The 26,697-nt window shown below is 41.9% G+C and overlaps 2 protein-coding genes across 2 annotated transcripts in view; both read left to right on the top strand.

Moving 5' to 3' along the window:
* The first annotated feature begins 11,273 nt into the window (after window positions 1–11,273).
* LOC135544424 (boophilin-H2-like) lies at window positions 11,274–14,264 on the top strand. Its single transcript, XM_064972017.1, has 6 exons — window positions 11,274–11,537; window positions 12,107–12,316; window positions 12,595–12,759; window positions 13,108–13,176; window positions 13,322–13,400; window positions 13,587–14,264. The coding sequence occupies exons 1-6, from the start codon at window positions 11,474–11,476 to the stop codon at window positions 13,639–13,641; spliced, it is 642 nt and encodes a 213-aa protein (XP_064828089.1). The 5' UTR covers window positions 11,274–11,473; the 3' UTR covers window positions 13,642–14,264.
* Window positions 14,265–22,474: 8,210 nt separating this feature from the next.
* Window positions 22,475–26,697, top strand: part of LOC135543793 (unconventional myosin-VIIa-like) — a 33,322-nt gene continuing 29,099 nt past the window's right edge. The window contains exons 1-3 of the mRNA XM_064971132.1: window positions 22,475–22,843; window positions 25,432–25,497; window positions 25,839–25,969. Coding sequence (XP_064827204.1) covers window positions 22,742–22,843; window positions 25,432–25,497; window positions 25,839–25,969 — 299 coding nt within the window. The 5' untranslated portion in view covers window positions 22,475–22,741. The remainder of the gene's footprint in view (window positions 22,844–25,431; window positions 25,498–25,838; window positions 25,970–26,697) is intronic.

Here is a 26,697-nt window from a genome sequence, read left to right as displayed (position 1 = left end):
CTGACGGGCCGCCCCCAGGTGGTGAGGGTAGGTAACAACATCTCCTCCCCGCTGATCCTCAACACTGGGGCCCCACAAGGGTGCGTTCTGAGCCCTCTCCTGTACTCCCTGTTCACCCACGACTGCGTGGCCACGCACGCCTCCAACTCAATCATCAAGTTTGCGGACGACACAACAGTGGTAGGCTTGATTACCAACAACGACGAGACGGCCTACAGGGAGGAGGTGAGGGCCCTCGGAGTGTGGTGTCAGGAAAATAACCTCACACTCAACGTCAACAAAACTAAGGAGATGAGTGTGGACTTCAGGAAACAGCAGAGGGAACACCCCCCTATCCACATCGATGGAACAGTAGTGGAGAGGGTAGCAAGTTTTAAGTTCCTGGGCATACACATCACAGACAAACTGAATTGGTCCACTCACACAGACAGCATCGTGAAGAAGGCTGAAGAAATTCGGCTTGTCACCAAAAGCACTCACAAACTTCTACAGATGCACAATCGAGAGCATCCTGGCGGGCTGTATCACCGCCTGGTACGGCAACTGCTCCGCCCTCAACCGTAAGGCTCTCCAGAGGGTAGTGAGGTCTGCACAACACATCACCGGGGGCAAACTACCTGCCCTCCAGGACACCTACACCACCCGATGTTACAGGAAGGCCATAAAGATCATCAAGGACATCAACCACCCGAGCCACTGCCTGTTCACCCCGCTATCATCCAGAAGGCGAGGTCAGTACAGGTGCATCAAAGCTGGGACCGAGAGACTGAAAAACAGCTTCTATCTCAAGGCCATCAGACTGTTAAACAGCCACCACTAACATTGAGTGGCTGCTGCCAACACACTGACACTGACTCAACTTCAGCCACTTTAATAATGGGAATTGATGGGAAATGATGTAAATATATCACTAGCCACTTTAAACAATGCTACCTTATATAATGTTACTTACGCTACATTATTCATCTCATATGCATACGTATATACTGTACTCTATATCATCGACTGCATCCTTATGTAATACATGTATCACTAGCCACTTTAACTATGCCACTTTGTTTACATACTCATCTCATATGTATATACTGTACTCGATACCATCTACTGTATCTTGCCTATGCTGCTCTGTACCATCACTCATTCATATATCCTTATGTACATATTCTTTATCCCCTTACACTGTGTATAAGACAGTAGTTTAGGAATTGTTAGTTAGATTACTTGTTGGTTATTACTGCATTGTCGGAACTAGAAGCACAAGCATTTCGCTACACTCGCATTAACATCTGCTAACCATGTGTATGTGACAAATAAATTTGATTTGATTTATTTGATTTTGATTTGAATGTACGCTCAACAGGCCTACACATTGCACACCCTTTAGTTTGTCCCTTTTCACCCCAACAATTTTACATGAATTTTTCCAACATTCTAATTTCAATAGCTCCTTGGTCATGTGACCTACTGGACTCAAACAAGGTTCAGAATGTCCAGTGGCTAGCCTTCTATATTGCACACCCTTTTCATCTCAAACTATTTTACATGAATTGTTTTAAATAAAAAAAATCTCAATAGCTCCTTGGTCATGTAACCTACTGACTTCAAACAAGGTTCAGAATGTCCACTCAGTGGGCCTACACATTGCACACTCTTTTGTTTGTCCAATTTCGTCTCACACAATTTTACATTAATTTGCCTGCTCTGCCTCCCTGAAGGACAGTGTCACTCACACACCTATTCCCCGGGGCCTTCCTGACCTCCAGGTAGGCCACCATTGACCTGGTGACCTCTTACTCCTGGCCTCTAGGCCTACATTCCCTGCCTGCCTGCCCTCTCTCTGGGCCTGTATAGCTTACTCCCTGGAACTACAGACCTCCATACCTCCACACCTACTCTCCCTACCCGGTCAACACTCCTCTCCCTTGACCTTAGAGTATAGCTTACTCCCTGGAATTACTAAGACTTCTATAATCAAATCAAATTATAGTCCTGCTGTCAGGAACCACATGCACCTGGTAACCCGAAACAGGCTCTGTGCTACTGGTGACACACCCACTTTTTCCTGCTCATAGACTAAGTCCCCACTCCAACCTACATGGTCTGAGTGCTGCCCCCAGCCCCCGAGTCTGGCTGTCCCTGCTTGGACTCCGAGTGCCCCCTGCCTTGATGTAGACCTCCCTATGTACCTGGTGACCTTTTGACTTCCACAACGAGTCCCAACCTGACTCACAGTCCCACCAGAGGACAGGCTCGGGCAGATGGGTGACCGCTATGAACGCTTGGCCTCCACAAGCCAGTTATCAGTGTGGTAACTTTTCTGAAACTCCCAGCTTTCATGCTAAAAATTCAGAAGGATCACAAGGCCCCGCTTACTCTACACCCAGGTGTACACTTACACCTCTCATGTCTCTTCACAGTGCCAGACTAGAGCTCAACAGGGTCTTCTTTCCCCGCTGATTCCGTCAAGCCCGTTCCCTTGGCTGTGGTTTTGCTTGATAGTAGGTAGGGACAGTGGGAATCTCATTCATCCATTCATGCGGGTCACTAATTAGATGACGAGGCTACCTCAAGCCACACTTAAGGGCCCGGCGTGCGTCCAGAGTTGCCGCCCCCACCGGTCTGCCGACGGACACCACCCCGACGAACCTCCCACATGCAGCCCCTTGCGAGACCACGAGATGGGCCGTGCAAATAACTTCCAATGGTGGTGAGAGGAGGGCAACGGAGCGACTGCTCCATTAGCCACGGCTTGAGCCCAGCCTCGCTTCGCACCCCAGCCGGACCGACCCAGCCCTTAGAGCCAATACTTATCCCGATGTTACGGATCTTTTTTTCTAACTTCCCTTACGTTGTTTTCACATACCAGAGGCTGTTCATCTTGGAGACCTGCTGTGGACATGGGTATGGCCCGGCGTGAGATTTACACCCTCTCCCCTGGATTTTCAAGGGCCAGGGAGAGCTTGCCGGACGCTCCCAAAACCGCAACACTTTCCAGGGCTTGGGGCAAACCCATTCCTGGGCGCCCTGCCCTTCACAAAGGAAAGAGAACACTCCCCGTGGCTCCCACCAGCTTCTCCAGGACCGGTCATGTTACTGCACTGGATGCCTCTCGGCACCCATCTCAGCCAGCCCGTGGACATTCTGAAAGTAGTTTGAGGTCAGTAGGTCACATTACCAAGGAGCTATTGAATTAGAAAGTCTGAAAAACATATGTTAAATCGTGTGAGATGAAAATTGACAAACTAAAGGGTGTGCAATGTGTAGGCCCACTGAGTGTACATGTTGAACCTTGTTTGAAGTCAGTAGGTCACATGACCAAGGAGCTATTGAAATTAGAAAGTTTTTAAAACCTTGAAAATTCATGTAAAATTGGCAGCTTCTTTAAATAGTACCAGCAAAACACAAGTCTCAACGTCAAAAGTGAAGAGGCGTCTCCGGGATGCTTGCCTTCTAGGCAGAGTTCCTCTGTCCAGTGTCTGTGTTCTTTTGTCCATCTTAATCCTTTATTTTTATTGGCCAGTCTGAGATGTTGCAACTCTGCCTAGAAGACCAGCATCCCGGAGTCGCCTCTTCACTCTTGACGTTGAGACTGGTGTTTTGTGGGTACTATTTAATGAAGCTACCAGATCTAAAAGAAAAAAACAATGTTATGTTCTCATACATTAATTTCACATTTGTTTCCTTTCAAATGGTATTAAGAATATTCATATTTTTGCTTCAGGTCCTGAGCTACAGGCAGTTAGATTAGGGTATGTCATTTTAAGGAAAATGTTTTTTAAAAAAGGGTCAGATCCCTTTTTGGGATAGGAGGGCAGCATTTTCACTTTTGGATGAATAGCGTGCCCAGAGTGAACTGCTCTGTCCCAGATGGTAATATATGCATATTATTAGTAGTATTGGATAGAAAACACTCTGAAGCTTGGCCTACTGAATACACAGTGTCTATGGGGTCGAGTTGCACTTCCTAAGGCTTCCACTAGATGTCAACCGTCTTTAGAAACTTGTTTCAGGCTTCTGCTATAAAGAAGGGGAGAGTGGCAGAGTGTCTCAGGTTCGTGACGCGCGCTCCCGACAGAGTTAGCTCTCGTTCCAGTGATTTTCTTCAGACATAAGAATTCTCCGGTTGGAAACTTATTGATGATTTATGTTAAAAACATCCTAAAGATTGATTCCATACATCGTTTGACTTGTTTCTACAACCTGTAACGGAACTTTGAGTTTTTGTCTGGACGTAGTGCTCGCGCCTCGTGAAGATGGACTACTGGGCTGAACATGCTACCAACAAGTGGCTATTTGGACATAAATGATGGACTTTATGGAACAAATCAGTCATTTATTGTCAAACTGGGATTGCTGGGAGTGCATTCTGATGAAGATCATCTAAGGTAATGGAATATTTATAATGTTATTTCTCCCTATAGGCTGTCTCATCGTTGTTGGTGATCAGGCCTAACACTGTTGTGTCATTGGAAAACTTGATGATGTTGTTGGAGTTGTGCCCTGGCCATGCAGTCATGAGTGAACAGGGAGTACAGGAGGGGACTGAGCACCCACCCCTGAGGGGCCCCCGTGGTGAGGATCAGCTTGGCGGATGTGTTGTTTCCTACCCTTATCACCTGGGTGCGGCCTGTCAGGAAGTCCAGGATCCAGTTGCAAAGGGAGGTGTTTAGTTCAGGGTCTTTAGCTTAGTGTTGAGCTTTGAGAACACTATGGTGTTGAACGCTGTGCTGTTGTCAATGAATAGCATTCTCACATAGGTGTTCCTTTTGTCCAGATAGGAAAAGGCAGTGTCGAGTGCAATAGAGATTGCATCATCATCATCTTCTGTTGGGGCAGTATGCAAATTGTAGTGGGGTCTAAAGTTTCTGGGATGATGGTGTTGATGTGAGCCCTGACCAGCCTTTCAAAGCACTTCATGGCCACAGACATGCTATGGGTCGGTAGTCATTTAGGCAGGTTACCTTAGTGTTCTTGGGCACAGGAACTATGGTGGTTTATTTGAAACATGTTGGTATGACAGACTCCGTCAGGGACAGGTTGAAAAGGTCAGTGAAGACACTTGCCAGTTGGTCAGTGCATGCTCAGAGTACACTTCCTGGTAATCCGTCTGGCCCTGCGGCCTTGTGAACGTAGACCTGTTTAAAGGTCTTACTCTCATCTGCTACGGAGAGTGTGATCACACAGTCATCCGGAACAGCTGATGCTCTCAGGCATGCTTCAGTGTTACTTGCCTCGAAGCAATCATAGAAGTAATTTACCTCATCTGGTAAGCTCGTGTCACTGGGCAGCTCACGGCTGTGCTTCCATTTGTAGTCTGTAATAGCTTGCAAGCCCTGCCACATCCGACGAGAGTCAGAGCCGGTGTAATACGTTTCAATCTTAGTCCTGTATTAACAATTTGCCTGTTTGATGGTTCATCAGAGGGCATAGCGGGATTTCTTATAAGCTTCCGGGTTAGAGTCCCGCTCCTTGAAAGCGGCAGCTCTACCCTTTAGCTCATTGCGGATGTTGCCTGTAATCCATGGCTTCTGGTTGGGGTATGTACAAACAGTCATTGTGGTGACGACGTCATCGATGCACTTATTGATGAAGCCAGTGACTGATGTGTTGTACTCCTCAATGCCATCGGAAGAATCCCGGAACATATTCCAGTCTGTGCTAGCAAAACTGTCCTGTAGCTTAGATTCTGCTTCATCTGACCACTTTCTTATTGACCGAGTCACTGGTGCTTCCTGCTTTAGTTTTTGTTTGTAAGCAGTGAGCGTCTGCGTTGCCAAGCACTAAAATTGAAGAAGTTGATTCTATTTGTGATGCAGAACGCGCTGCAAGTCCTGCCTCTCCCTTCTCCTCATTGGTTTTTAGGAACGTATACCCATGGTTGTGGTAATGCACCTTACTTTGAAAGTTAGTTGACAATTGCCAAAGTCCAAAGAATAAAAATAAGCCTGGAAGGAGGAGAGATGCCCATTTCAGGTAAAATAACGACTCAATGTTTATTTCCCAGGCCAAATTATCAAGCAACAGCAAGCTAGCTAGCTAAATAGGACAAATTAGCTAGGAACTGCAAGCTAGCTAGCTAAATTGGCATAAATGTTTAATGCTTTTCAACCTGTCCCCAAATGAATATAATTGGTTCAGAGTTTGTTTTGATATTTTATCCTACGTTTCATGATCGTGTTTGGTGTGGAGGGACAAAATCAATTTGCAGATGCATACGCACGTCCGGTTTGGGCATTGTGTTTCAGCATCAGTTTGTGGTGGTATGTAGACAGCTACGAAAGATACAGATGAAAACTCTCTTGGTAAATAGTGTGGTCTACAGCTTATGCGATACTCCACCTCAGGCGAGCAAAACCTTTAGACTTCCTTAGATTTTGTGCATCAGCTGTTGTTTACAAATATACATAGACCACCACCCCTTGTCTTACCAGAGGCCGCTCTTCTATTCTGCCGAAAAAGCTTAAAACCTGCCAGCTGTATGTTATATATGTTGTCCATCAGCCACGACTCAGTGAAACATAAGATATTACAGTTTTTAATGTCCTGTTGGTAGGATATACATGATCGTAGTTTGTCTATTTTATTATCGATTGATTGTACGTTGGCTAATAGGACCTATGGTAAAGGTAGATTAACCTCTCGGCGACGGATCCTGACAAGGCACCCGGATCTTCGTCCACGATACCTCTGTCTCTTTTTCCTGCGAATGACGGGGATGAGGGCCTTGTCGGGCGTCTGAAGTAAATCCTTCCCGTCTGACAATATGGGGTGAGTAATCTTTGTCCTGATATCTAGAAGCTATTTTTTGGTCATAAGACAGTGGCAGAAACATTATGTAAAAATTTACTTGCAAATCACACAAAAAAACATTAGTTATGGGATTGGTTACGGGATTACGGGATCGTAAAATGGCAGCCATTTCCTTCGGCACCGTCCACTTTCTTTTTTTGTTGCCAATCAGTTGTGTTCTGACAAGGTAGGGGTGGTATACAGAAGATCGCCCTATTTGGTAAAAGTCCAAGTCCATATTATGGCAAGAACAGCTCAAATAAGCAAAGAGAAATGTCAGTCCATCATTACTATAAGACTAGAAGGTCAGTCATTCAGAATATTTCAAAAACTTTGAACGTTTCTTCAAGTGCAATCGCAAAAACCATCAAGTGCTATGATGAAACGGGTTCTCATGAGGACCGCCACAGGAAAGGAAGACCCAGGAAAGGAAGACCTCTGCTGCAGAGGATAAATTCATTAAAGTTAACTGCACCTCAGATTGCAGCCCAAATAAATGGTAGCCAAAATAATGTGCAAATGTGCAACATTTTTATACAGGAACCTAAGCATGATGGGATGTTAATTGCTTAATTAACTCAGAAACCACACCTCTGTGGAAGCACCTGCTTTCAATATACTTTGTATCCCTCATTTAATCAAGTGTTTACTTTATTTTGGCAGTTACCTGTATCTCTCTCATCAAAATCAACATTTCCCAAATGGTGGGCCAGGAAGCAGTAGTATGGTTTGATAGGGTTTCACGTTGTTTCATGACACCCTCACATGGAACAGTTTCAGTGTGTAATGGTGTCTTATGATCCCCAGGATGTCACTGTGTGTTCTTCCAGTTTCCTGTGTGCATCATGTGAGCAGCACCAGATGTTATTGGACCCTGAGCTGGGCCATGGGTAGCAATAGATACAGTATTCTACCTGTTGTTTTTTTGCGTCAAAATTTTTAAAGCAACAAATTGACACTTAAACAGAGGTCCCCACCCTAAGAAATAATATTTTAACAGGCAAGACTGAAGGACACCTATGCCCTGTCAGACAGTACAGGCAGAGCAAAGGACCCCTCAGCACTCACTGCCAGCACAAGAAAGGCTGTTTCATCATCATCATTCTGAGACGGGTCATCTTTGAATGATCTTGACTGGAATCAACTTTAAACTCATAAGATCCACACACTTCTTAGTTTTTTTTCTACATTTGTCTGAGGTCTTTTCAAATAACTTTTGAAAAGCCACACTGGACGCTTGTATTGTGTACTCTATGTCCATAATATATACCATACAATCTTGAACACATACAGTGGAGTGGGTCTAAGATAAAAGGAAATGACATCACTGTACCATCATTCTCATTGCTGGTCATAAAGACTGCTCTGTTGACGCCGTCATAATATTTAGGCCAACTTCTCTGACGTAGCTCTGTTATATTATCTTCACTGACTGTAAACTGATACCTGTTTTGGTTTATAGGCGAGAGTGAGACTGCTTTAACTCGATACTTGACTCCTAGTGGACTTCATCCAAATGCTTTTGTCCAATAGACTGTAGGCTACTGCCTGTATGGAGGCTTCATCACAGTAATCTAAATTGGCTTCATTTCATAGACTTCTGCACTTCATCTGCACTAATCTGAAAACAAAGGGTAAGACATAGCAGTTTGGGGGATTTCAGAAATGTGATATTACCTCTCAGGTTCTTTCATATCAGTGCAGACGAGGGGAAGCAGACAGAGAGAGGGATCCCCTTTAGACTATTGTGATGCACCCTAGATGTCGGAGTCTAAATACAACATTGTTCAGCAATCTTATGCACGTCTTAAAATTATACGATAAGTGAACATACCTTTGAAATCAGAAGTTTACACACACTTGTTTTTCAACCACTCCACAAATTTCTTGTTAACAAACTATAGTTTTGGCAAGTCAGTTAGGACATCTACTTTCTGCATGACACAAGTATTTTTTCCAACAATTGTTTACAACAATTTATTTCACTTATAATTCACTGTATCACAATTCCAGTGGGTCAGAAGTTTACATACACTGAGTTGACTTTGCCTTTAAACCGTTTGGAAAATTCCAGAAAATGATGTCATGGCTTTAGAAGCTTCTGATAGGCTAATTGACATCATTTGAATCAATTGGAGGTGTACCTGTGGATGTATTTCAAGGCCTACCTTCAAACTCAGTGCCTCTTTGCTTGACATCATGGGGAAATCAAAAGAAATCCGCCAAGACCTCAGAAATAAAATTGTAGACCACAAGTCTAGTTCATCCTTGAGAGCAATTCTCAAACGCTTGAAGGTATCATGTTCATCTGTCGAAACAATGGGACCACGCAGCCGTCATACCGCTCAGGAAGGAGACGCGTTCTGTCTCCTCGAGATGAATATACTTTGGTGCGAAGTGCAAATCAATCCCAGAACAACAGCAAAAGACCTTGTGAAGATGCTGGAGGAAACGGGTACAAAAGTTAAAGCTTGGTCACAAATGGGTCTTCCAAATGGACAATGACACTAAGCATACTTCCAAAGTTGTGGCAAAATGGCTTAAGGACAACAAAGTCAAGGTATTGGAGTGGCCGTCACAAAGTCCTAACCTCAATCCTATAGGACATTTGTGGGCTGAACTGAAAAAGCATGTGCGAGCAAGCAGGCCTACAAACCTGACTCAGTTACACCAGCTCTGTCAGAGGAATGGGCCAAAATTCACCCAACTTATTATGGGAAGCTTGTGGAAGGCTACCCGAAAAGTTTGACCCAAGTAAAACAATTTAAAGGCAATGCTACAAAACTAATTGTGTGTATGTCAACTTCTGACCCACTGGGGATGTGATGAAATAAATAAAAGCTGAAATAAATCATTCTCTCTTCTAATAAATCATTCTCTCTTCTTCACATTCTTAAAATATAGTGGTGATCCTAACTGACCTAAGACAGGGAATTTTTACTAGGATTAAATGTCAGGGATTGTGAAAAACTGAGTTTAAATGTATTTGGCTAAGGTGTATGTAAACTTCCGACTTCAACTGTATGATAGCCCTAATAAACCATTCGGATGGAGGAAATGTAGGGAGAATGAAAAATTGGAAAGTATATTTACTCACAGATGTGTTTTTGTTTGTTTGGTGCCATTTTTGGCCCAAGTTCAACCACATCCCAAATGTATGATTAATAATTTTAGTGTGGCCGTGGCTATAAATAAATCTACTTCAAATCCATTCTTATGAAATAGCATAAGGTGTCCTTATCCAATGAGTCAGGCCCATGGGTTAAATTGAGAATTTGGCCCTATTTAGAGGAGTTAGGGTAAGGGTTGACCCAGGAATTGAACATAAGGCTTAGGTTATGCCAAGATTAGATTAGGGTTGTGAATGAGGCGAGGATTAGGGATGAACCGGGATGTGTCCATGAAAGGGAAAGGGGGATACCTAGTAAGTTGTCCAACAAAATGTATTCAACTGAAATGTGTCTTCCTCATTTAACCCAACCCCTCTGAATCAGAGAGTTGCTGGGGGCTGCCTTAATTGACATCCATGTCTTTGGCGCCCATGGAACAGTGGGTTAACTGCTAGCTAACATTAGAGTTGTGGTTGAGGCCAGGGTTGAACCAGGATGTGGACACGAAGCTAGGGTAAATCTGCCCTTTTTATTTTTTACTTTTTGAAAATACTAATATTAATGGACCAAAATGCCCCAACATTTAAAAGTAGATGCAAAAATATCATTTTAGCCTGTGTTGCCTGGTCTTAAACATTATAATAAAAACCCATACAACAATGCAACACTGTATAATTTGCATAGTCATATGGTCTTCCTGTTTGTTAGATGTAGAATCAACAAAGCGGTTCTCATTCCCTTCCAGTCCTTTGTAGAAAAACAGAGAAACAGATGCCTGGTCCCTCATTGTAGTAAAACGGCAGTTTGTTGTTGTCTTCCTTTCCCTGCACTGACTTCCCCTCATTCATCTTACTACTGCAAAACGGCTCTGACAGAAGGCCACTTGTCACTAACAAAAGTAGTTACAGTACATGTTCTCTTGCCAGTTTCCACAGTTCTTCAATAGCAGAAAGTTAGGGTTATGGTTGAGGCTGGGGTTAGGGTTATGGTTGAGGCTAGGGTTGAACTGGGATCTGGACATGAAAATAGGGTTGGGCTAAGGGTTATGACTATGGATAGGGTGACTTCTATAAGTAAAATGTATTCCCATTGTATGTTTAGGGTTAATACTTTTATCCTACTTTCTATCCTGCTTTTTGACCCTAGGTTCAGGAGCTCAGCTCTGGGTTGCTCCAGCTCAATGTAACCACTGCACAGGACTTTACATGTTGAAAATGGACAATATTTACTTGAAGATACAAGAAAGGTAACCATAAGGTCTTGTAGTTGGGGATAGGCTTCTTTATTTCTCAATTTCTGTTTGTGAAATGCTTGATTACTCAACTACAATAAAAACATGAACACTGGAAAAGGGTTGCCAAGATACTGCCAGTCATTTCCATGTTTTATGACTGAAACCATGGGGTCTGTGACCGACAGCGAGACACTCCTAGGTAATAAAAACCTACTTGTTGATAAGGGGTCCAAAGGACGTTCCCTGCCTGTGGACAGAAGCTCATAGAACAGGATTTGAAAAGAAACTTGACATCTTCTGCTGGGGGAATCTACAGTCTTGGCCTACCAGCGTCAAAACGATGGCATATCCACTCTTACATGTCTTTTTACTTGGAGTTATGCTTCCTATAGCTTTGTCCATGAGTGAGTATATTCTGTTTCTTCACATCCTGCATTTTCTCTACAAACCCTTGTTAATCGCTTTGACTGCTTAAAATATAGTATGTGTGCTACTGTAACCAGGTCACTGAGCTCCTACTTTGTCATAATTCCTTTATGTTCAGTTATATCAAAGCAAAATCAAAGTAAGGAAAACACAGTTACTAAGTCTAGTATTGTAAATAATGTTGTATTTTTTTTCTCTGAAACGAATGAATTATGAATGAATTATGTAACCCATCCAATGTAAGGCTGAAGTTACATGTGTGAGTGGGATCATTTATCAATATGATTGTGATGAATATTGAGAAAATGTTGAGAGAAGTGTGAAGATGATGCTAGGAATGGAAAACCTTGCTTTTCAAGAGCAGGTGTGTCAGACTCAGAAATAAAAAAATAAATCAGACAGCTGAGATGGTTCAAATTAGATTTAGAATGCACTTGCAAATCATTAATAGAAACTGTATTTTTGCTGTTGAAGAACTCTGTCAAAACTGGCAAGAGAACATGTACTGTAACTACTCAGTGACTGACAAGTGGCCATCTTCTGTCAGAGCCATTTTGCAGTAGTAAGATGGACGAGGGGAAGGCAGTGGAAGGAAAGGAAGATGACAAACAACTGCAGTATTACTACAATGAGGGAAAAGGCGCCTGTTTTCCTTTCTTCTACAAAGGACTGGAAGGGAATGAGAACCGCTTCAACACAGACAGGCAGTGTATGAATGCCTGCTCTGACAAGTTTGAAGAGCTCTACCCAGCTGCAGGTAGGCTGCTACAGAGGGTGGGGAGGGAGAGCGGCTGCTGTATGGCGGCCATTTTGTTAGGTGTAGATTCTAAGAGGATTCATGAACATAAAATATAAGATATTAACAAAACCACATAAAAAGCAAACAGACAGCATACACAGCAATCCTATAATCTGATTAATATGCTACACTAACCTCTCAAAATGATCCATCCATTTAAGGAGGAATCGTTGAGCTGTTCATAGAAGTTTGTCAAACCAATTCATATTCCTCATCTATTCTCTCTGCTTTCTCAGATGGAGTGTGTGGCCTCCCAGTGGACCATGGGAGTTGTTTTGCTATGTTGCTGATGCACTACTACAACGCAGAAGAGGGGAACTGTCGTGTCTTCCACTACGGGGGCTGTCAGGGCAATGGCAACCGCTTCGAGACCCGAGAGCAGTGTCTGCAGACATGCATGGGTCAGTTCACTATTTATTGTTGTGATGCCACTATTTCTCATCTCTTCCTCTGAGGTATTGGCAATATACCTCAATATGCACTCAAAAATCAACAACCCATCATATTCAATATAATGAACCTACACAATTCTATATTTCACTCTACTGCCACGTGTAAAGGCTCGTTTCTGTATGAAAATAGTTTGTCGACATTGAAGTGCATTTGAATCATTAAGGTGCAATTGTCCTTTACAACTGTTTGGACTGTTCTTCTTAGTCCATTAGAGGTCCTTCCTCCACGACGTTATTGCAACTCTGTCTCTATTATGCTTGTTCATCCCGTTCATGTGAGATATTATTCTTCTGCAGCCAAAGCAGGAAGGTTTGGTGGTGCTATGGAACCAGGAACCAACCCAGATGAGAGTTCCACTAATGCAGGTACATCAATACCTTTGTGTACAGATAAGAAATTAGCTAATATCTTGATGATAATCTTTGTAATTGAGCTATATTGTGGTTATGAAAGAGTTGCTCTTGTATTTTTGGTTCTTAATCCTAACTGTCTTTGTTGTGTTTGTCTCAGGACTGATTGTGGGTATTTTAGGAGGAATTGTGTTCGCAGTGGCGGTGATCTCTGCTATTGTTCTTTTTGTTGTCCAAAGGTAAGCAAAGGTGCAGCAATGTACTCTTACAAAGTCAATACAGTAAAAATAAATGAAGGAAAGGGGTGAGAATCCATCTTTGGATTTCATGGTAATATCAATAAGTATGTTAACTCTGGAAATTATAGATTCAGATTTAAGATTTGATTACACTGAAATTTTTACATATAGTTTTTTACTTCACAGGAAAGAGAAATCAAGAAAAGGGAGTGAGCAGGTACCAACTCTTGAGATGAAGTAAAGATGCATCACCCTCAAGCCTTGTTTTGGATTTTTTAAATGTTGTGGTTGAATAAAAAAGGAAAATGTATCCCATGCCTTATCTATATATTTTTTGGTTTACAAACTGTGGGATGATGACAAAGATAGCAGGTGATGAGCATTAACCAAACTGTAAATAATGCCTGCATATTGTATGTTGAATTTTGTAACAAGGACTGATCTGATCAACCCTCAAACTGGTCTCTGACGTATAAACTGATCAACTGTCTTTTTCAGAAACCTAAACACTTATTCATGTTCAAATTACAATGCCATGTTTTAAGCAGTGGGGGCTGGTGGGATGAGCTATAGGAGGATGGGCTCATTGTAAGGACTGGAATTAAATAATTGGAACGGAGTCAAATGCGATTGCCATATGTTTGATACCGTTCCATTTATTTCATTCCAGCCATTACAATCAGCCCGTCCTCCTATAGCTCCTCCCACCATCCTCCACTGATTTTAAGTTAATTATTTTTCAAATAAGTCTATCTTATAAACAATTCAATAGATTGTTGAAAGGATTTACGTTTTTAAATTTGTATATGAATGTTTGCATTTGTTCTTTATTGTACAAACGTGAAAATAAATGCATTTTCATAATTTGGTATGGTCTTTTTCTTCCAAGTTGTCCAAGCACATGGAAAAATAAACTGATATGAAAAAGTCAACTGTTTGTTAAGTGATTGTTTTGCTCTGTGAAATATATATAAAAAATCTCACTTATGATTTTTGATCTCCCAAAAATCCCTGGCATATTTTAGATGGATTACATTTAAAATGTACTTTAGGTCTCTAAATATACAATCACTGACAATATTCCCCCGCTCAAAGGCTTTAAAATTCCATCCATACCTCAGTAGACAATTTCACTGCTTTGTCCTGTGTGACGTGCTCACAATGGCAATTGGTATGTACATATGTACAAAATGGAGGTGAAATTCAGTTATACTAGAGGGTAGAGATGTTATGATGTTATACACTAAAGGGAACACTTAAACAACACAATGTAACTTCAAGTCAATCACACTTCTGTGAAATCAAACTGTCCGAAGCAACACTGATTGACAATACATTTCACATGCTGTTGTGCAAATGGAATAGACAACAGGTGGAAATTATAGGCAATTAGCAAGACACCCCCAATAAAGGAGTGGTTCTGCAGGTGGTGACCACAGACCACTTCTCAGTTCCTATGCTTCCTGGCTGATGTTTTGGTCACTTTGGAATGCTGGCGGTCCTTTCACTCTAGTGGTAGCATGAGACGGAGTCTACAACCCACACAAGTGGCTCAGGTAGTGCAGCTCATCCAGGATGGCACATAAATGCGAGATGTGGCAAGAAGGTTTGCTGTGTCTGTCAGCCTAGTGTCCAGAGCATGGAGGCGCTACCAGGAGACAGGCCAGTACATCAGGAGACGTGGAGGAGGCCGTAGGAGGGCAACAACCCAGCAGCAGGACCGCTACCTTCGCCTTTGTGCAAGGAGGAGCAGGAGGAGCACTGCCAGAGCCATGCAAAATGACCTCCAGCAGGCCACAAATGTGCATGTGTCTGCTCAAACGGTCAGAAACAGACTCCATGAGGGTGGTATGAGGGCCTGACGTCCACAGGTGGGGGTTGTGCTTACAGCCCAACACCGTGCAGGACGTTTGGCATTTGCCAGAGAACACCAAGATTGGCAAATTTGCCACTGGGGCCCTGTGCTCTTCACAGAGATAAAAGCAGGTTCACACTGAGCACATGTGACAGACGTGACAGAGTCTGGAGACGCCGTGGAGAATGTTCTGCTGCCTGCAACATCCTCCAGCATGACCGGTTTGGCGGTGGGTCAGTCATGGTGTGGGGTGGCATTTCTTTGGGGGGGCCGCACAGCCCTCCATGTGCTCGCCAGAGGTAGCCTGACTGCCATTAGGTACCGAGATGAGATCCTCAGACCCCTTGTGAGATGCTGGTGCGGTTGGCCCTGGGTTCCTCCTACTGCAAGATTATGCTAGACCTCATGTGGCTGGAGTGTCAGCAGTTCCTGCAAGAGGAAGGCATTGATGCTATTGATTGGCCCACCCGTTCCCCAGACCTGAATCCAATTGAGCACATCTGGGACACCATGTCTCGCTCCATTCACCAATGCCACGTTGCACCACAGACTGTCCAGGAGTTGGCGGATGCTTTAGTCCAGGTCTGGGAGGAGATCCCTCAGGAGACCATGCGCCACCTCATCAGGAGCATGCCCAGGCATTTTAGGGAGGTCACACAGGCACGTGGAGGCCACACACACTACTGAGCCTCATTTTGACTTGTTTTAAGGACATTACATCAAAGTTGGATCAGCCTGTAGTGTGGTTTTCCACTTTAATTTTGAGTGTGACTCCAAGTCCAGACCTCCATGGTTTGATAAATTTGATTTTCATTGATAATTGTGTGATTTTGTTGTCAGCACATTCAACTATGTAAAGAAAAAAGTATTTAATAAGAATATTTCATTCATTCAGATCTAGGATGTGTTATTTTAGTGTTCCGTTTATTTTTTTGAGCAGTGTATAATGCACAGTGTAATAGCACTATAAAAACGTCTTTCTTCAGACACCCACATACAGGTGGAAAGATCCCTGTTAGGGGTATCATCTCATGCAAGACCAAGGGAGTAATCCTTCTCATCACCTGTTCATGTGGAAAAGCCTATGTAGGACAAACGAAAAGACAATTAAAACAACGCATAGCTGAACACCGCAGCTCAATTAGGTGTAAGAACATTTGACTATCCGGAAGCAGCTCACTTTGTTGAAGCTGACCATCCCATTTCCTCCATCAAATACACAGGCATTGAGCATGTTGCTCTACCAAGGAGAGGAGGTAACATTGAGATCCCACTACTACAAAAAGAGGCTTACTGGATATCCTATCTAAAAACATTGACCCCTGGTGGTCTGAATATTGACTTTGATCTCAGGCCCTTCTTATGAACACATTTTCCTTTATGAACAAGTCTTGTAAATGTAAAAAAATCTTCTTTTTACAGCTTATTAGCGTACACTGTTGATGATGATAATTATAAATTAAGGTTGAACCAATATAACATGTGACAAAAATGAAATACGAAATTATGTGAAATTGAATGAAACATCAATGTATGTTGACGCGAATATGATGTACACTATTCCATTATGTTTCCATATGATAACAATATGATAACAAATGATGATTGTGAAAGTGTGTGTGTCTTTGTGTTGCGTATGTAATGTACAAGTCGGGAAGTTTACATACACCTTAGCCAAATATATTTAAACTCTGTTTTTTCACAATTCCTGACATTTACTCCTAGTAAAAATTCCATGTCTTAGGTCAGTTAGGTCACTTTATTTTAAGAATAGGGAAATGTCAGAATAATAGTAGAGAATTATTTTTTTCAGTTTTGCCTTTAAATTGTTTTACATGTGTCAAACTTTTCAGGTAGCCTTCCACAAGCTTCCCACAATAAGTTGGGTGAATTTTGGCCCATTCCTCTGACAGAGCTGGTGTAACTGAGTCAGGTTTGTAGGCCTCTTTGCTCGCACACACTTTTTCAGTTCTGCCCACAAATTTTCCATAGGATTGAAGTCAGGGCTTTGTGATGGCCACTCCAATACCTTGCCTTTGTTGTGTTTAAGCCATTTTGTCACAACTTTGGAAGTATGATTGGGGTCATTGTCCATTTGGAAGACCCATTTGTGATCAAGCTTTAACTTCATGACTGATGTCTTGAGATGTTGCTTCAATATATCCACATAATTGTCATGATGCCATCTATTTTGTGAAGTGCACCAGCCCCTCCTGCAGCAAAGCACCCCCACAACATGATTCCAGAAAATGATGTCATGGCTTTAGAAGCTTCTGATAGGCTAATTGACATAATTTGAGTCAGTTGGAGGTGTACCTGTTGATGTATTTCAAGGCCTACCTTCAAACTCAGTGCCTCTTTGCTTGACATCATGGGAAAATCAAAAGAAATTAGCCAAACCTCAGAAAAAAATTGTAGACCTCCACAAGTCTGGTTCATCCTTGGGAGCAATTTCCATACGACTGAAGATACCATCTGTACAAACAATAGTACGCAAGTATAAACACCAACTTTTAGCCAAGAGTGAATAATGCTTGTAATCCATGTTTTTTGGTTTGGATACATTGTGGGGACGATATCGTCTATGCACTTATTAATGGAGCGTGTGACTGCTGTGGTAAACTCCTCAATGCTATCGGATGAATCCCAGAACATATCCCAGTCTGTACTAGCAAAACAGTCTTGAAGCCTCTGGTCTGCTTCATCCGACCACTTCCGTATTGAGCACATTACTGGTACTTCCTGTTTGAGCTTTTGTTTGTACACTGGAAGCAGGAGAATGGAGTCATGGTCAGATTTGCCGAAGGGAGGACCATGGGTAGAATAATGGGTAGAATAAATGTAGTCCAGTTTTAGCGCCCCTAGTGGCGCAGGAGATGTGTTGGTAGATGTGAGGTAGGGCGGTTTTAAGTCTCCCCACGTTAGCCTCCGACCACCAGAAATGCTGCCTTGTTTAAACACCCCTATTGAAGAGCAAACCTGCTGCTCCTTGATTCCTCCCATAAACATATAGGCCTAATCATGTGTTATAAACATCACTATGTAAGAACAACATACTTAATAGCCTGTTGAGTGGAAGTGTGCCAGCTGCTCCTTGACTCTCATGCAATCTTGTACTTTTTAATGGCAATCCTTGTAATAGAGTCCAGATGTGCATTGGTTAGTCTGTTCCTGTGTTTTCTCTTCACAGAGTTCATGGTTGAAAATGTTGATTCACAAGTGTATGTGCTCACCTTTTGAACACACGGCTTCAGAGCTGGGCACTCTGTGTCAGGGACCATGTTCCAGAAGTGGGAAACACCTGTTATGAGCTCAGCTTTCAGGGTGTCATTTGCCTGCAGTTCAACAACTTCACATTCCACTGCAGCATGGTCAGGGGAAAGGCCTGTGATGACTGCGGTCAGAGAAGTCCCCGGGACTTGGAAGAGGTCCTCAATGAAATGGAAAAACTCCTTGCACTCCTGTACATCTTGGAATCTTGATTCAAAATCCCTCCTCAGCTCCTCTAACACTTCCACAAATGCATCGTAGTTGAAATGTTGCAAAGGTTCTGGGTCATTTGTGGTGACTGCTATGAGTTTTGGGAAGTGCACAAATGTTCTGAGATATGAACAGTGTTGTGATTTTGTTTTGAAACGCTGTGATAACACGCAGCATGTTACTTGCAGGGATTCCAGTAAAAAGTTGCTCTGGGAACACACCAATGTAAAATCTTATATTCCACATTCTATTCTAAAACATATTTTTAAATTGTTTTATAATTTCGCTCGCTCTCCCAATTCCACCGCTAGTTACCTGACTTTTTTCTTCCCTTGGTGCTGGAGATTCAGTGTACTCAGATGGCAAGTGATGTCAGTCAACGTGGCCAAATGTATTATCCACTCAGTAATTTCCAAGTCCGGCTCGTCTCTCTCCTTATTTGAGAAGAATTTGTGTATTTGGGGGAGGAGACTCAAAAACCACTCAAGTACTCTGCCACAAGATAACCATCTCACCTCGTTGTGCATCACCAAGTCACTGTTAGGAGTGTGTATTGGAGGCGAAGTCAGGTGCAGGAGAGCAGAGTGTAGTGAGCAGGCACACTTTTTATTCCGGTCAAAATGACAGCACAAAATACATAAAATGTGCTCAAAACCTGGAACATAGAAAAAAAGTAATGCGCGTAACAATATCCACAATATCAAAATAAGCGTAACACAAACAATCCTACACAAAGACATGATGGGGAACAGAGGGATAAATACATATGAATTGATTGGGGAATAAAAAGCAGGTGTGCAGGGAACAAGACAAAACAAATGGATACATGAAAAAGGGAGCGGCCTTGGCTAGAAAGCCAGTGACGTTGACCACCTAACGCCGCCCCGAAAAAGGAGAGGAGGTCGTGACAGTCACTGTATTTTGTCTCATATTCCTGCAGCAGTTCACGAAACTGCCAATGATTCAGTGCTCTTGAAACAATACAGTTGACCACTTGTACAAGCAGTTGCATCACATTCTTCAAGTCACTGTTCTTGAGTTTTGCCACGAGTCCCTCTTGATGTATGATGCAATGAAACACAGCGAAGTTGGGGATCCTTTCTCTCTTCTCATTACCCCAACATGTCGGTGGCAGGGTAGCATAGTGGTTAGAGCGTTGGACTAGTAACCAAAAGGTTGCAAGTTCAAACCCCTGAGCTGACAAGGTACAAATCTGTCATTCTGCCCCTGAACAGGCAGTTAACCCACTGTTCATAGGCCGTCATTGAAAATAAGAATTTGTTCTTAACTGACTTGCCTAGAAAAAAAAAAAAAAAAAAAAAAAAAAAAATCCCTTCTCTTTTCCAGGCACGTTTGGGGCTCCATCAGTGCACACACATGTGAGATTTGACCTGTTCAGATTGTTCTTATCCATAAAGGTCTGAAGTGCATTCAACACATCCTCTCCTCTCATTTGACTCTTGCAGTGGTAGTAAGCACAACAGTTCTTACCAATTAGATTCATCTTTCGGGAACCAGACCCATATGCATTACTGAGCGATGTCTCAAACATATGTGCGTTCGTCCAATGCTATTCTGAAACACGGAGCCGCTGTTATATCCTCATTTAGATCCTAACCAATGTACTTTCCTATTTCTTCAACCCTTCTTATTATGGTTGTGTCCGATAGTTGCAGTCCTTTAATTTGTTTTAGAATTGCATCTTTGTTACTGAAATAAGCATAAATTATTTATACTAGTTTGGTAGTTTGATTCGACCAAAGATGGGGATAAATACTGACTTCGATGCAGCCCAAAACCTTCATTCTGCTCTCCACCTTACGCCTCTGTATCTAGCCTTGTTGAGAGCATAGCAACAGTTTACTCAACTGCAGATGTTGATGCAGCAGCTCAACATCATATTATACTGCCACCTATTGGGCAAGCAAAATAGTGCAGTTTGTGTTTGTGTAATTTGACTGCTCAAAAACTATTTGAAATTGTGCTGTATTTGGTAGTCTGCAGGGTTGGGTAGGTTACTTTCTAAATGTAATCCGTTACAGTTACTGTTAAATGTAATCCGTTACCTGTCCAAAATATTAATCAGTAATGTAACTTTTTGATTACCCAAACTCACTGCTCAAACTCGGATTACATTCAGTTACTTTTAGATTACTTTCCCCTTAAAATGCATTAGAAGAAGACAAAAATGTATGTTACCAATTGTACACATCTATTGCAGGATAAATCCATATTAAAGTTTACATAGGTGGCCATATATGGATGTTACATTTTACATTATGGGATGGTTATGTAGGCTTCTTCTAACCCATCACTTTCTACTACACATGGGCTCCCGAGTGGCACAGCGGTCTAAGGCTTTGCATCTCAGTGCTAGAGGTGTCACTACAGACCCTGGTTTGATTCCAGGTTGTATCACAACCGTCTGTGATTGGGAGTCCCATAGAGTGGTGCCCAATTGGCCCAGCATCATTAGGGTTTGGCCAGGGAAGGACATTATTGTAAATAAGAATTTGTTCATAACTGACTTGCCTAGTAAAATAAAAATATATTAATACGAAAAAATTATATCTTTACATTAAAAACCAAAGTCTATCAGAATTCCAGTCACTCCAATGAATGCAATACCTCTTGAAGAATAGAACTTGGAAGTATAGATTAACCAAAGTATTTTACCTGAGCATAACCCCAAAAGTAAGGATTTATTAGCCAGCCCTGCTCTGTTGTTTATGATTTTGTTGTCATGGAGGACTGATTGGGCTCATTGATTCAAGTTGAAAAATAAATGCTGCGTTACATGGAATGGCATGCTTTGAGCACTACTGAAAGGTGCTATATACATGTGAGAAATGAATGCCATATTCTGCATTTGCTATGGGTCTATTGTTTACCTTTTTGTTGGTGACACTTTGATATCTTAATAATAGTGAATCGACTCTGTTGCACGAGCATGCTTTTGCCGCACGGTCGATAGCGCGCCGGACCTCGGGCTCGAAGGTCGAGGGTTCGAGACCTGCTCCCTGCTGTTTCATTACAATATGTTTAAAGGGGAAAATCCACAGATGAAACAATAACAAAACGGAACGCCTCGCCTCTATTTTGGTAAAAAGCTGACCACTCCTGTCATCCTTACTTCCAAGCGTTAATTCAAATTGGATAATCTTTGGATGCTGACAGCAGTCGCACAATTGAAAAACAGCTTGGACTGCAAGCCTACAAACGCCTATTCCTGCTCTTTTCCCGCGATCCATCAAACACATATGGTGTCATCATAGTGGTCTCTGATTTATGGTCAGACTCACTCACGTTGAACAAATTTAATTTGCGCCTTTTTTCAATGCTGTTTTGAATTTCATTGAGAAAACAGAGAAGTGTCAAATATTTTTTTCGCAAACATCCTTTCTGAATTTCAAAGTAATCCTCGAAGTATCTATAATCTGATTACAATATGTTTTGCTGGTATTTTAACAAATTACAGTTAGTTTTTTGTAATCCCGTACGTGTAAAACATGACATATAATCTGTTACTCCCCAACCCTGGTAGTCTGTACATTTAAAATATAAATATTACTGCGAGCCGCCAATCAACGTTATATGACTGGACTATATCAACAATTGACGAATGAAACAAATACTAAAATATCGTTTGGGGGAGTTTTCCTTTAACCATTATAAATTTCAATTTCAACGGGGTGACGTCAGGGTTGGACGTCCCAAGGATATAGTATAGCAACGAAAGAGAGGGAACCCTTGCTTTGCACGCTTTTTAACTTCAGTACTCCCCTGGGAGTAGAGTAAACTCAGTTCAGTTACGCTGTGCGCACTGCTGTCACAGTAGCCTTTTTACGACATAGCACCGCTGTCGTTTCTAGGCGCATATGTTGGATTTTAATGTCAGAAAACCAAGGCAAATTAATTTGTTTTTAATCAAGCTTCAGTATAGTCCAGTAACGTTACATATAATTATTGCATCCGAGTTTATCGAATAAATACGATTTAGAAAGAAATGGAGGGGCTCTTCCACGAAGATTTGGCAGCCTTGTCAGATTTGGATGAACAAAGTTTGTTGGAATCCCTGAGTCAACGGTTCAAACAAGATCGCATCTATGTAAGTACATGTTCAGACTTGAAATGTGCATGTGACTGTTTTGGGAAAAGCAACGTGGTTTCAGAGCATGTCCTATTGTTCTGTACGTAAATCCGATACATTTCATTTAGTGTGGTATGTTACGTTTTCGCATGGAATTAATTTGTGGATGTCCATTCATTTCGTATGATATGTTAGGAATTACAATTTGTATGTTACGTTACGAATTGCAATTTGTATGATATGTTAGGAATTTGAAAAAGGAAGTATGATATGTTACAAATTCCAATTTCTAATTTGTTGTAGCTAACGTTAGCTAGGTGGCTAACACTAAGGTTAGCTAGCAGGGCTAACGTTAGTGCTAGGGGCTAGGGCAGGGTTTCGTAACTGATTCCCTCGGGAGTGGTTTTATTTGGCCCCACAAGTTTTCTGAGCAAAAAAAACCTCAACAGTGTTGAAGGGTTGGGATCTATGTACAATACAGATATTCAGTCATAAATCAACATGTCATTTTAATTCATGCCATTGTTTGCTGCCAGAACAAAACCTTTGTCAAATAAATTGTAATTGTCAGATGGTTCTTCAACAAGTATAGACTAACAGTGAAATGCTTATTTAGGCCCTTCCCAACAATGCAGAATACATAAAATAAAAAAGAATAATAGTAACACAAGGAATAAATACAACATGAGTTATGATAGCTTGGCTATATACGGTGCATTTGGAAAGCAGACCCCTTGACTTTTTACACATTTTGTTACCTTACAGCCTTATTCCGAAATGGATAAAAAAAAAAAATTGCCTCATCAGTCTACACACACTACCCCATAATGGCAAAGTGAAAAACAACAGTTTTTTATACATTTTTGCAAATGTATAAAAAAACGAAATACCTTATTTGCTGTGAGACTTGAAATTGAGCTCCGGTACATCCTGTTTCCATTGATCATCCTTGAAATGATTCTACAACTTCATTAGAGTCCACCTGTGGTCAATTCAATTGATTGGACATCATTTGGAAAGGCACACCTGTCTATATAAGGTCCCACAGTTGACAGTGTATTGTCAGAACAAAAACCAAGCCATGAGGTCGAAGGAATTGTCCGTAGAGCTCCGAGACAGGATTGTGCAGAGGCACAGATCTGGAGAAGTGTACCAAAATATTTCTGCAGCAGTGAAGGTCCCCAAGAACACAGTGGCCTCCATCATTCTTAAATGGAAGAAGTTTGGAACCACCAAGACTCTTCCTAGAGCTGGCAGCCCGGCCAAACTGAGCAATTGGGGGAGAAGGGTCTTGGTCAGGGAGGTGACCAAGAACACGATAGAGCTCCTCTGTGGCGATGGGAGAACCTTCCAGAAGGACACCCATCTCTGCAGCACTCCACCAATCAGGCCTTTATGGTAGAGTGGTCAGACGGAAGCCACTCTTCATCAAATGGCACGGCAGCGCACTTAAAGTTTGCCAAAAGGCACCTAAAGGACTGACCATGAAAGACAAGGTTCTTTGGTGTGATGAAACCAAGATTGATGTCTTTGGCCTGAATGCCAAGCGTCACGTCTGGAGGAAACTTTGCACCATCCCTACGTTGAAGCATGGTGGTGGTAGCATCATGCTGTGGGGAGGTTTTTCAGCGACAGGGACTGGAAGATGAGTCAGGATTGAGGGAAAGATGAATGGAGCACACAGCCAAGACCACACAGGAGTGGCTTCTGGGGTCAGTCTCAATGTCCCTGAGTGGCCCAGCCAGAGCCCGGAATTGAACCAGATCGAACACCTCTGGAGAGACCTGAAAATACCTGTGCAGCGACGCTCCCCATCCAACCAGACAGAGCTTGAGAGGATCTGCAGAGATCCCCCCCCCCCCTTAATGATTTAGATGCACTATTGTAAAGTGGCTGTTCCACTGGATGTCAGAAGGTGAATTCAGAAATTTGTAAGTCGCTCTGGATAAGAGCGTCTGCTAAATGACTTAAATGTAAATGTAAATGTGAATGGTGGAAATTCCACAAATACAAGTGGGCCAAGCTATAGCGTCATACCCAAGAAGACTCTGTAATTGCGACCAAAGGTGCTTCAACAAAGTATTGAGTAAAGGGTCTGAATATTTATGCAAATGTGATATTTATTTTTATAAATTTGCAAAAATGTGAACTGTTTTTGCTTTTTTATTATGGTGTATTGTGTGTAGATTGATGAGGGTGGAAACTATTTAATCAATTTTAGAATAAAGCTGTAACGCAACCAAAATGTGTACAAAGTCAAGGGTTCTTTGTACTTTCTGAATGCACTGTACATTGAGTACCAGTACCAAGTTGATGTGCAGGGGTACAACGAAATTGAGGTAGATATGTACATATACTGTAAGTACTGGTGAAGTGACTAGGCAACAGGATGGATAATAGACAGTAGCTGCAGCATGTGTAGAAGTGTGTGTGCGTAGAGTCAGTGACATTGACTCTGTGCAGGGACACTGGAGTGTTGTGTGTGTTTGAAAATACAGTACAGTACACATTAATTGGGCGGCAGGTAGCCTAGCGGTTAAAGTGTTGGGCCAGTAACCTAGTAAACTCTCTCTCTCTCTTTCCCTCCTACCACCTATCTCTACAAGACCTACATTGGGGACATCTTGGTCGCCATAAATCCATTTAAATACCTCCCTCTCTATGTGAAAGAGGTAAGTACTCCCACAAGACCAATAAGCATTAAGTTGTGCTGGCAGACTTTCTCCTAAAAGCTGCCTTAGTTATCTTGTGACTCACTATAACCTGGAAAACGTTAAAGTTGGCATATTGCAATTAATAATGGCACTTCAACCCAGAAGATAACGTATTTTCTTGGAATAGGACTAGACACTGAACTTGTAATTGTTTTTGGAACATTTGAATAGCTTTAGCACTTATGCTTGCCTTTATTATCTTAGGCGACATAACTGACCAGGAATCTTGGAAAAAAAAAAATCTACTCAACTATTTGTAGACAGTGGCTTTAAAGATGTTCCTCCTTGTATCTGTGCAGGTGTCAGAGAGGTATAAGTACCATGAGAAGAGCAAGCTACCTCCTCATATATTCGCTGTGGCAGACAGAGCCTACCAGTCCATGATGGGAAGGTTAGCCACGGGACCCCGAAACCAATGCATTGTTATCAGGTGAATCCATTAACAGTCTAGTACTTATTTTACACTACTGAGCCAAGCTGTATTGGACTAGCCTGGTCACATATCCACTATAATAGTTGCTGGAAACATGTTGTAAAGGACAATGAATAGAAAGTATCCAAGCCAGCACTGTAACAACGGTTAATGTAATACACTGGCTAATGTAATAACTTTTAAATTTTGTACGTAATAAAACCGGGTTAATGTAATAACTTGCTGGTTAACGTAATAACATGTTCCACTATTAACCTGTAATTATTACATTAACCGGTGAGTAATAACTTTTTGGATGAATAATGTAATAACTTCAACCAATCATGTAATAACATACCAAAATCAGTGTTTTTATGTACTACTTTTCTCAATTTGATGCACATACAGTTGAAGTCGGAAGTTTACATACACTTAGGTTGGAGTCATTAACTTGTTTTTCAACCACTCCACATTTTTCTTGTTAACAAACTATAGTTTTGGCAAGTCGGTTAGGACATCTACTTTGTGCATGACACAAGTAATTTTTCCAACAATTGTTTACAGACACCGTGAATTATAAGTGAAATAATTTATCACAATTCCAGTCGGTCAGAAGTTTACATACACTAAGCTGACTGTGCCTTTAAACAGCTTGGAAAATTCCAGAAAAGGATGGCATAGCTTTAGAAGCTTCTGACAGGTTAATTGACATAATTTGAGTCAATTGGAGGTGTACCTGTGGATGT

Source organism: Oncorhynchus masou, chromosome 8, assembly GCF_036934945.1.
Source record: "Oncorhynchus masou masou isolate Uvic2021 chromosome 8, UVic_Omas_1.1, whole genome shotgun sequence".
In the NCBI taxonomy this organism is placed as follows: domain Eukaryota; kingdom Metazoa; phylum Chordata; class Actinopteri; order Salmoniformes; family Salmonidae; genus Oncorhynchus; species Oncorhynchus masou.
This window is presented reverse-complemented; position numbering and strand designations above follow the sequence as displayed.

Excerpts from the sequence above, each read along its gene's own strand:
- LOC135544424 (XM_064972017.1), top strand. The coding sequence starts at position 11,474 with ATGGCATATCCACTCTTACATGTCTTTTTACTTGGAGTTATGCTTCCT. Across the intron at positions 13,177-13,321 it reads TGAGAGTTCCACTAATGCAG|GACTGATTGTGGGTATTTTA; the intron begins GTACATCAATAC and ends TGTTTGTCTCAG. Across the intron at positions 13,401-13,586 it reads GTTCTTTTTGTTGTCCAAAG|GAAAGAGAAATCAAGAAAAG; the intron begins GTAAGCAAAGGT and ends TTTACTTCACAG.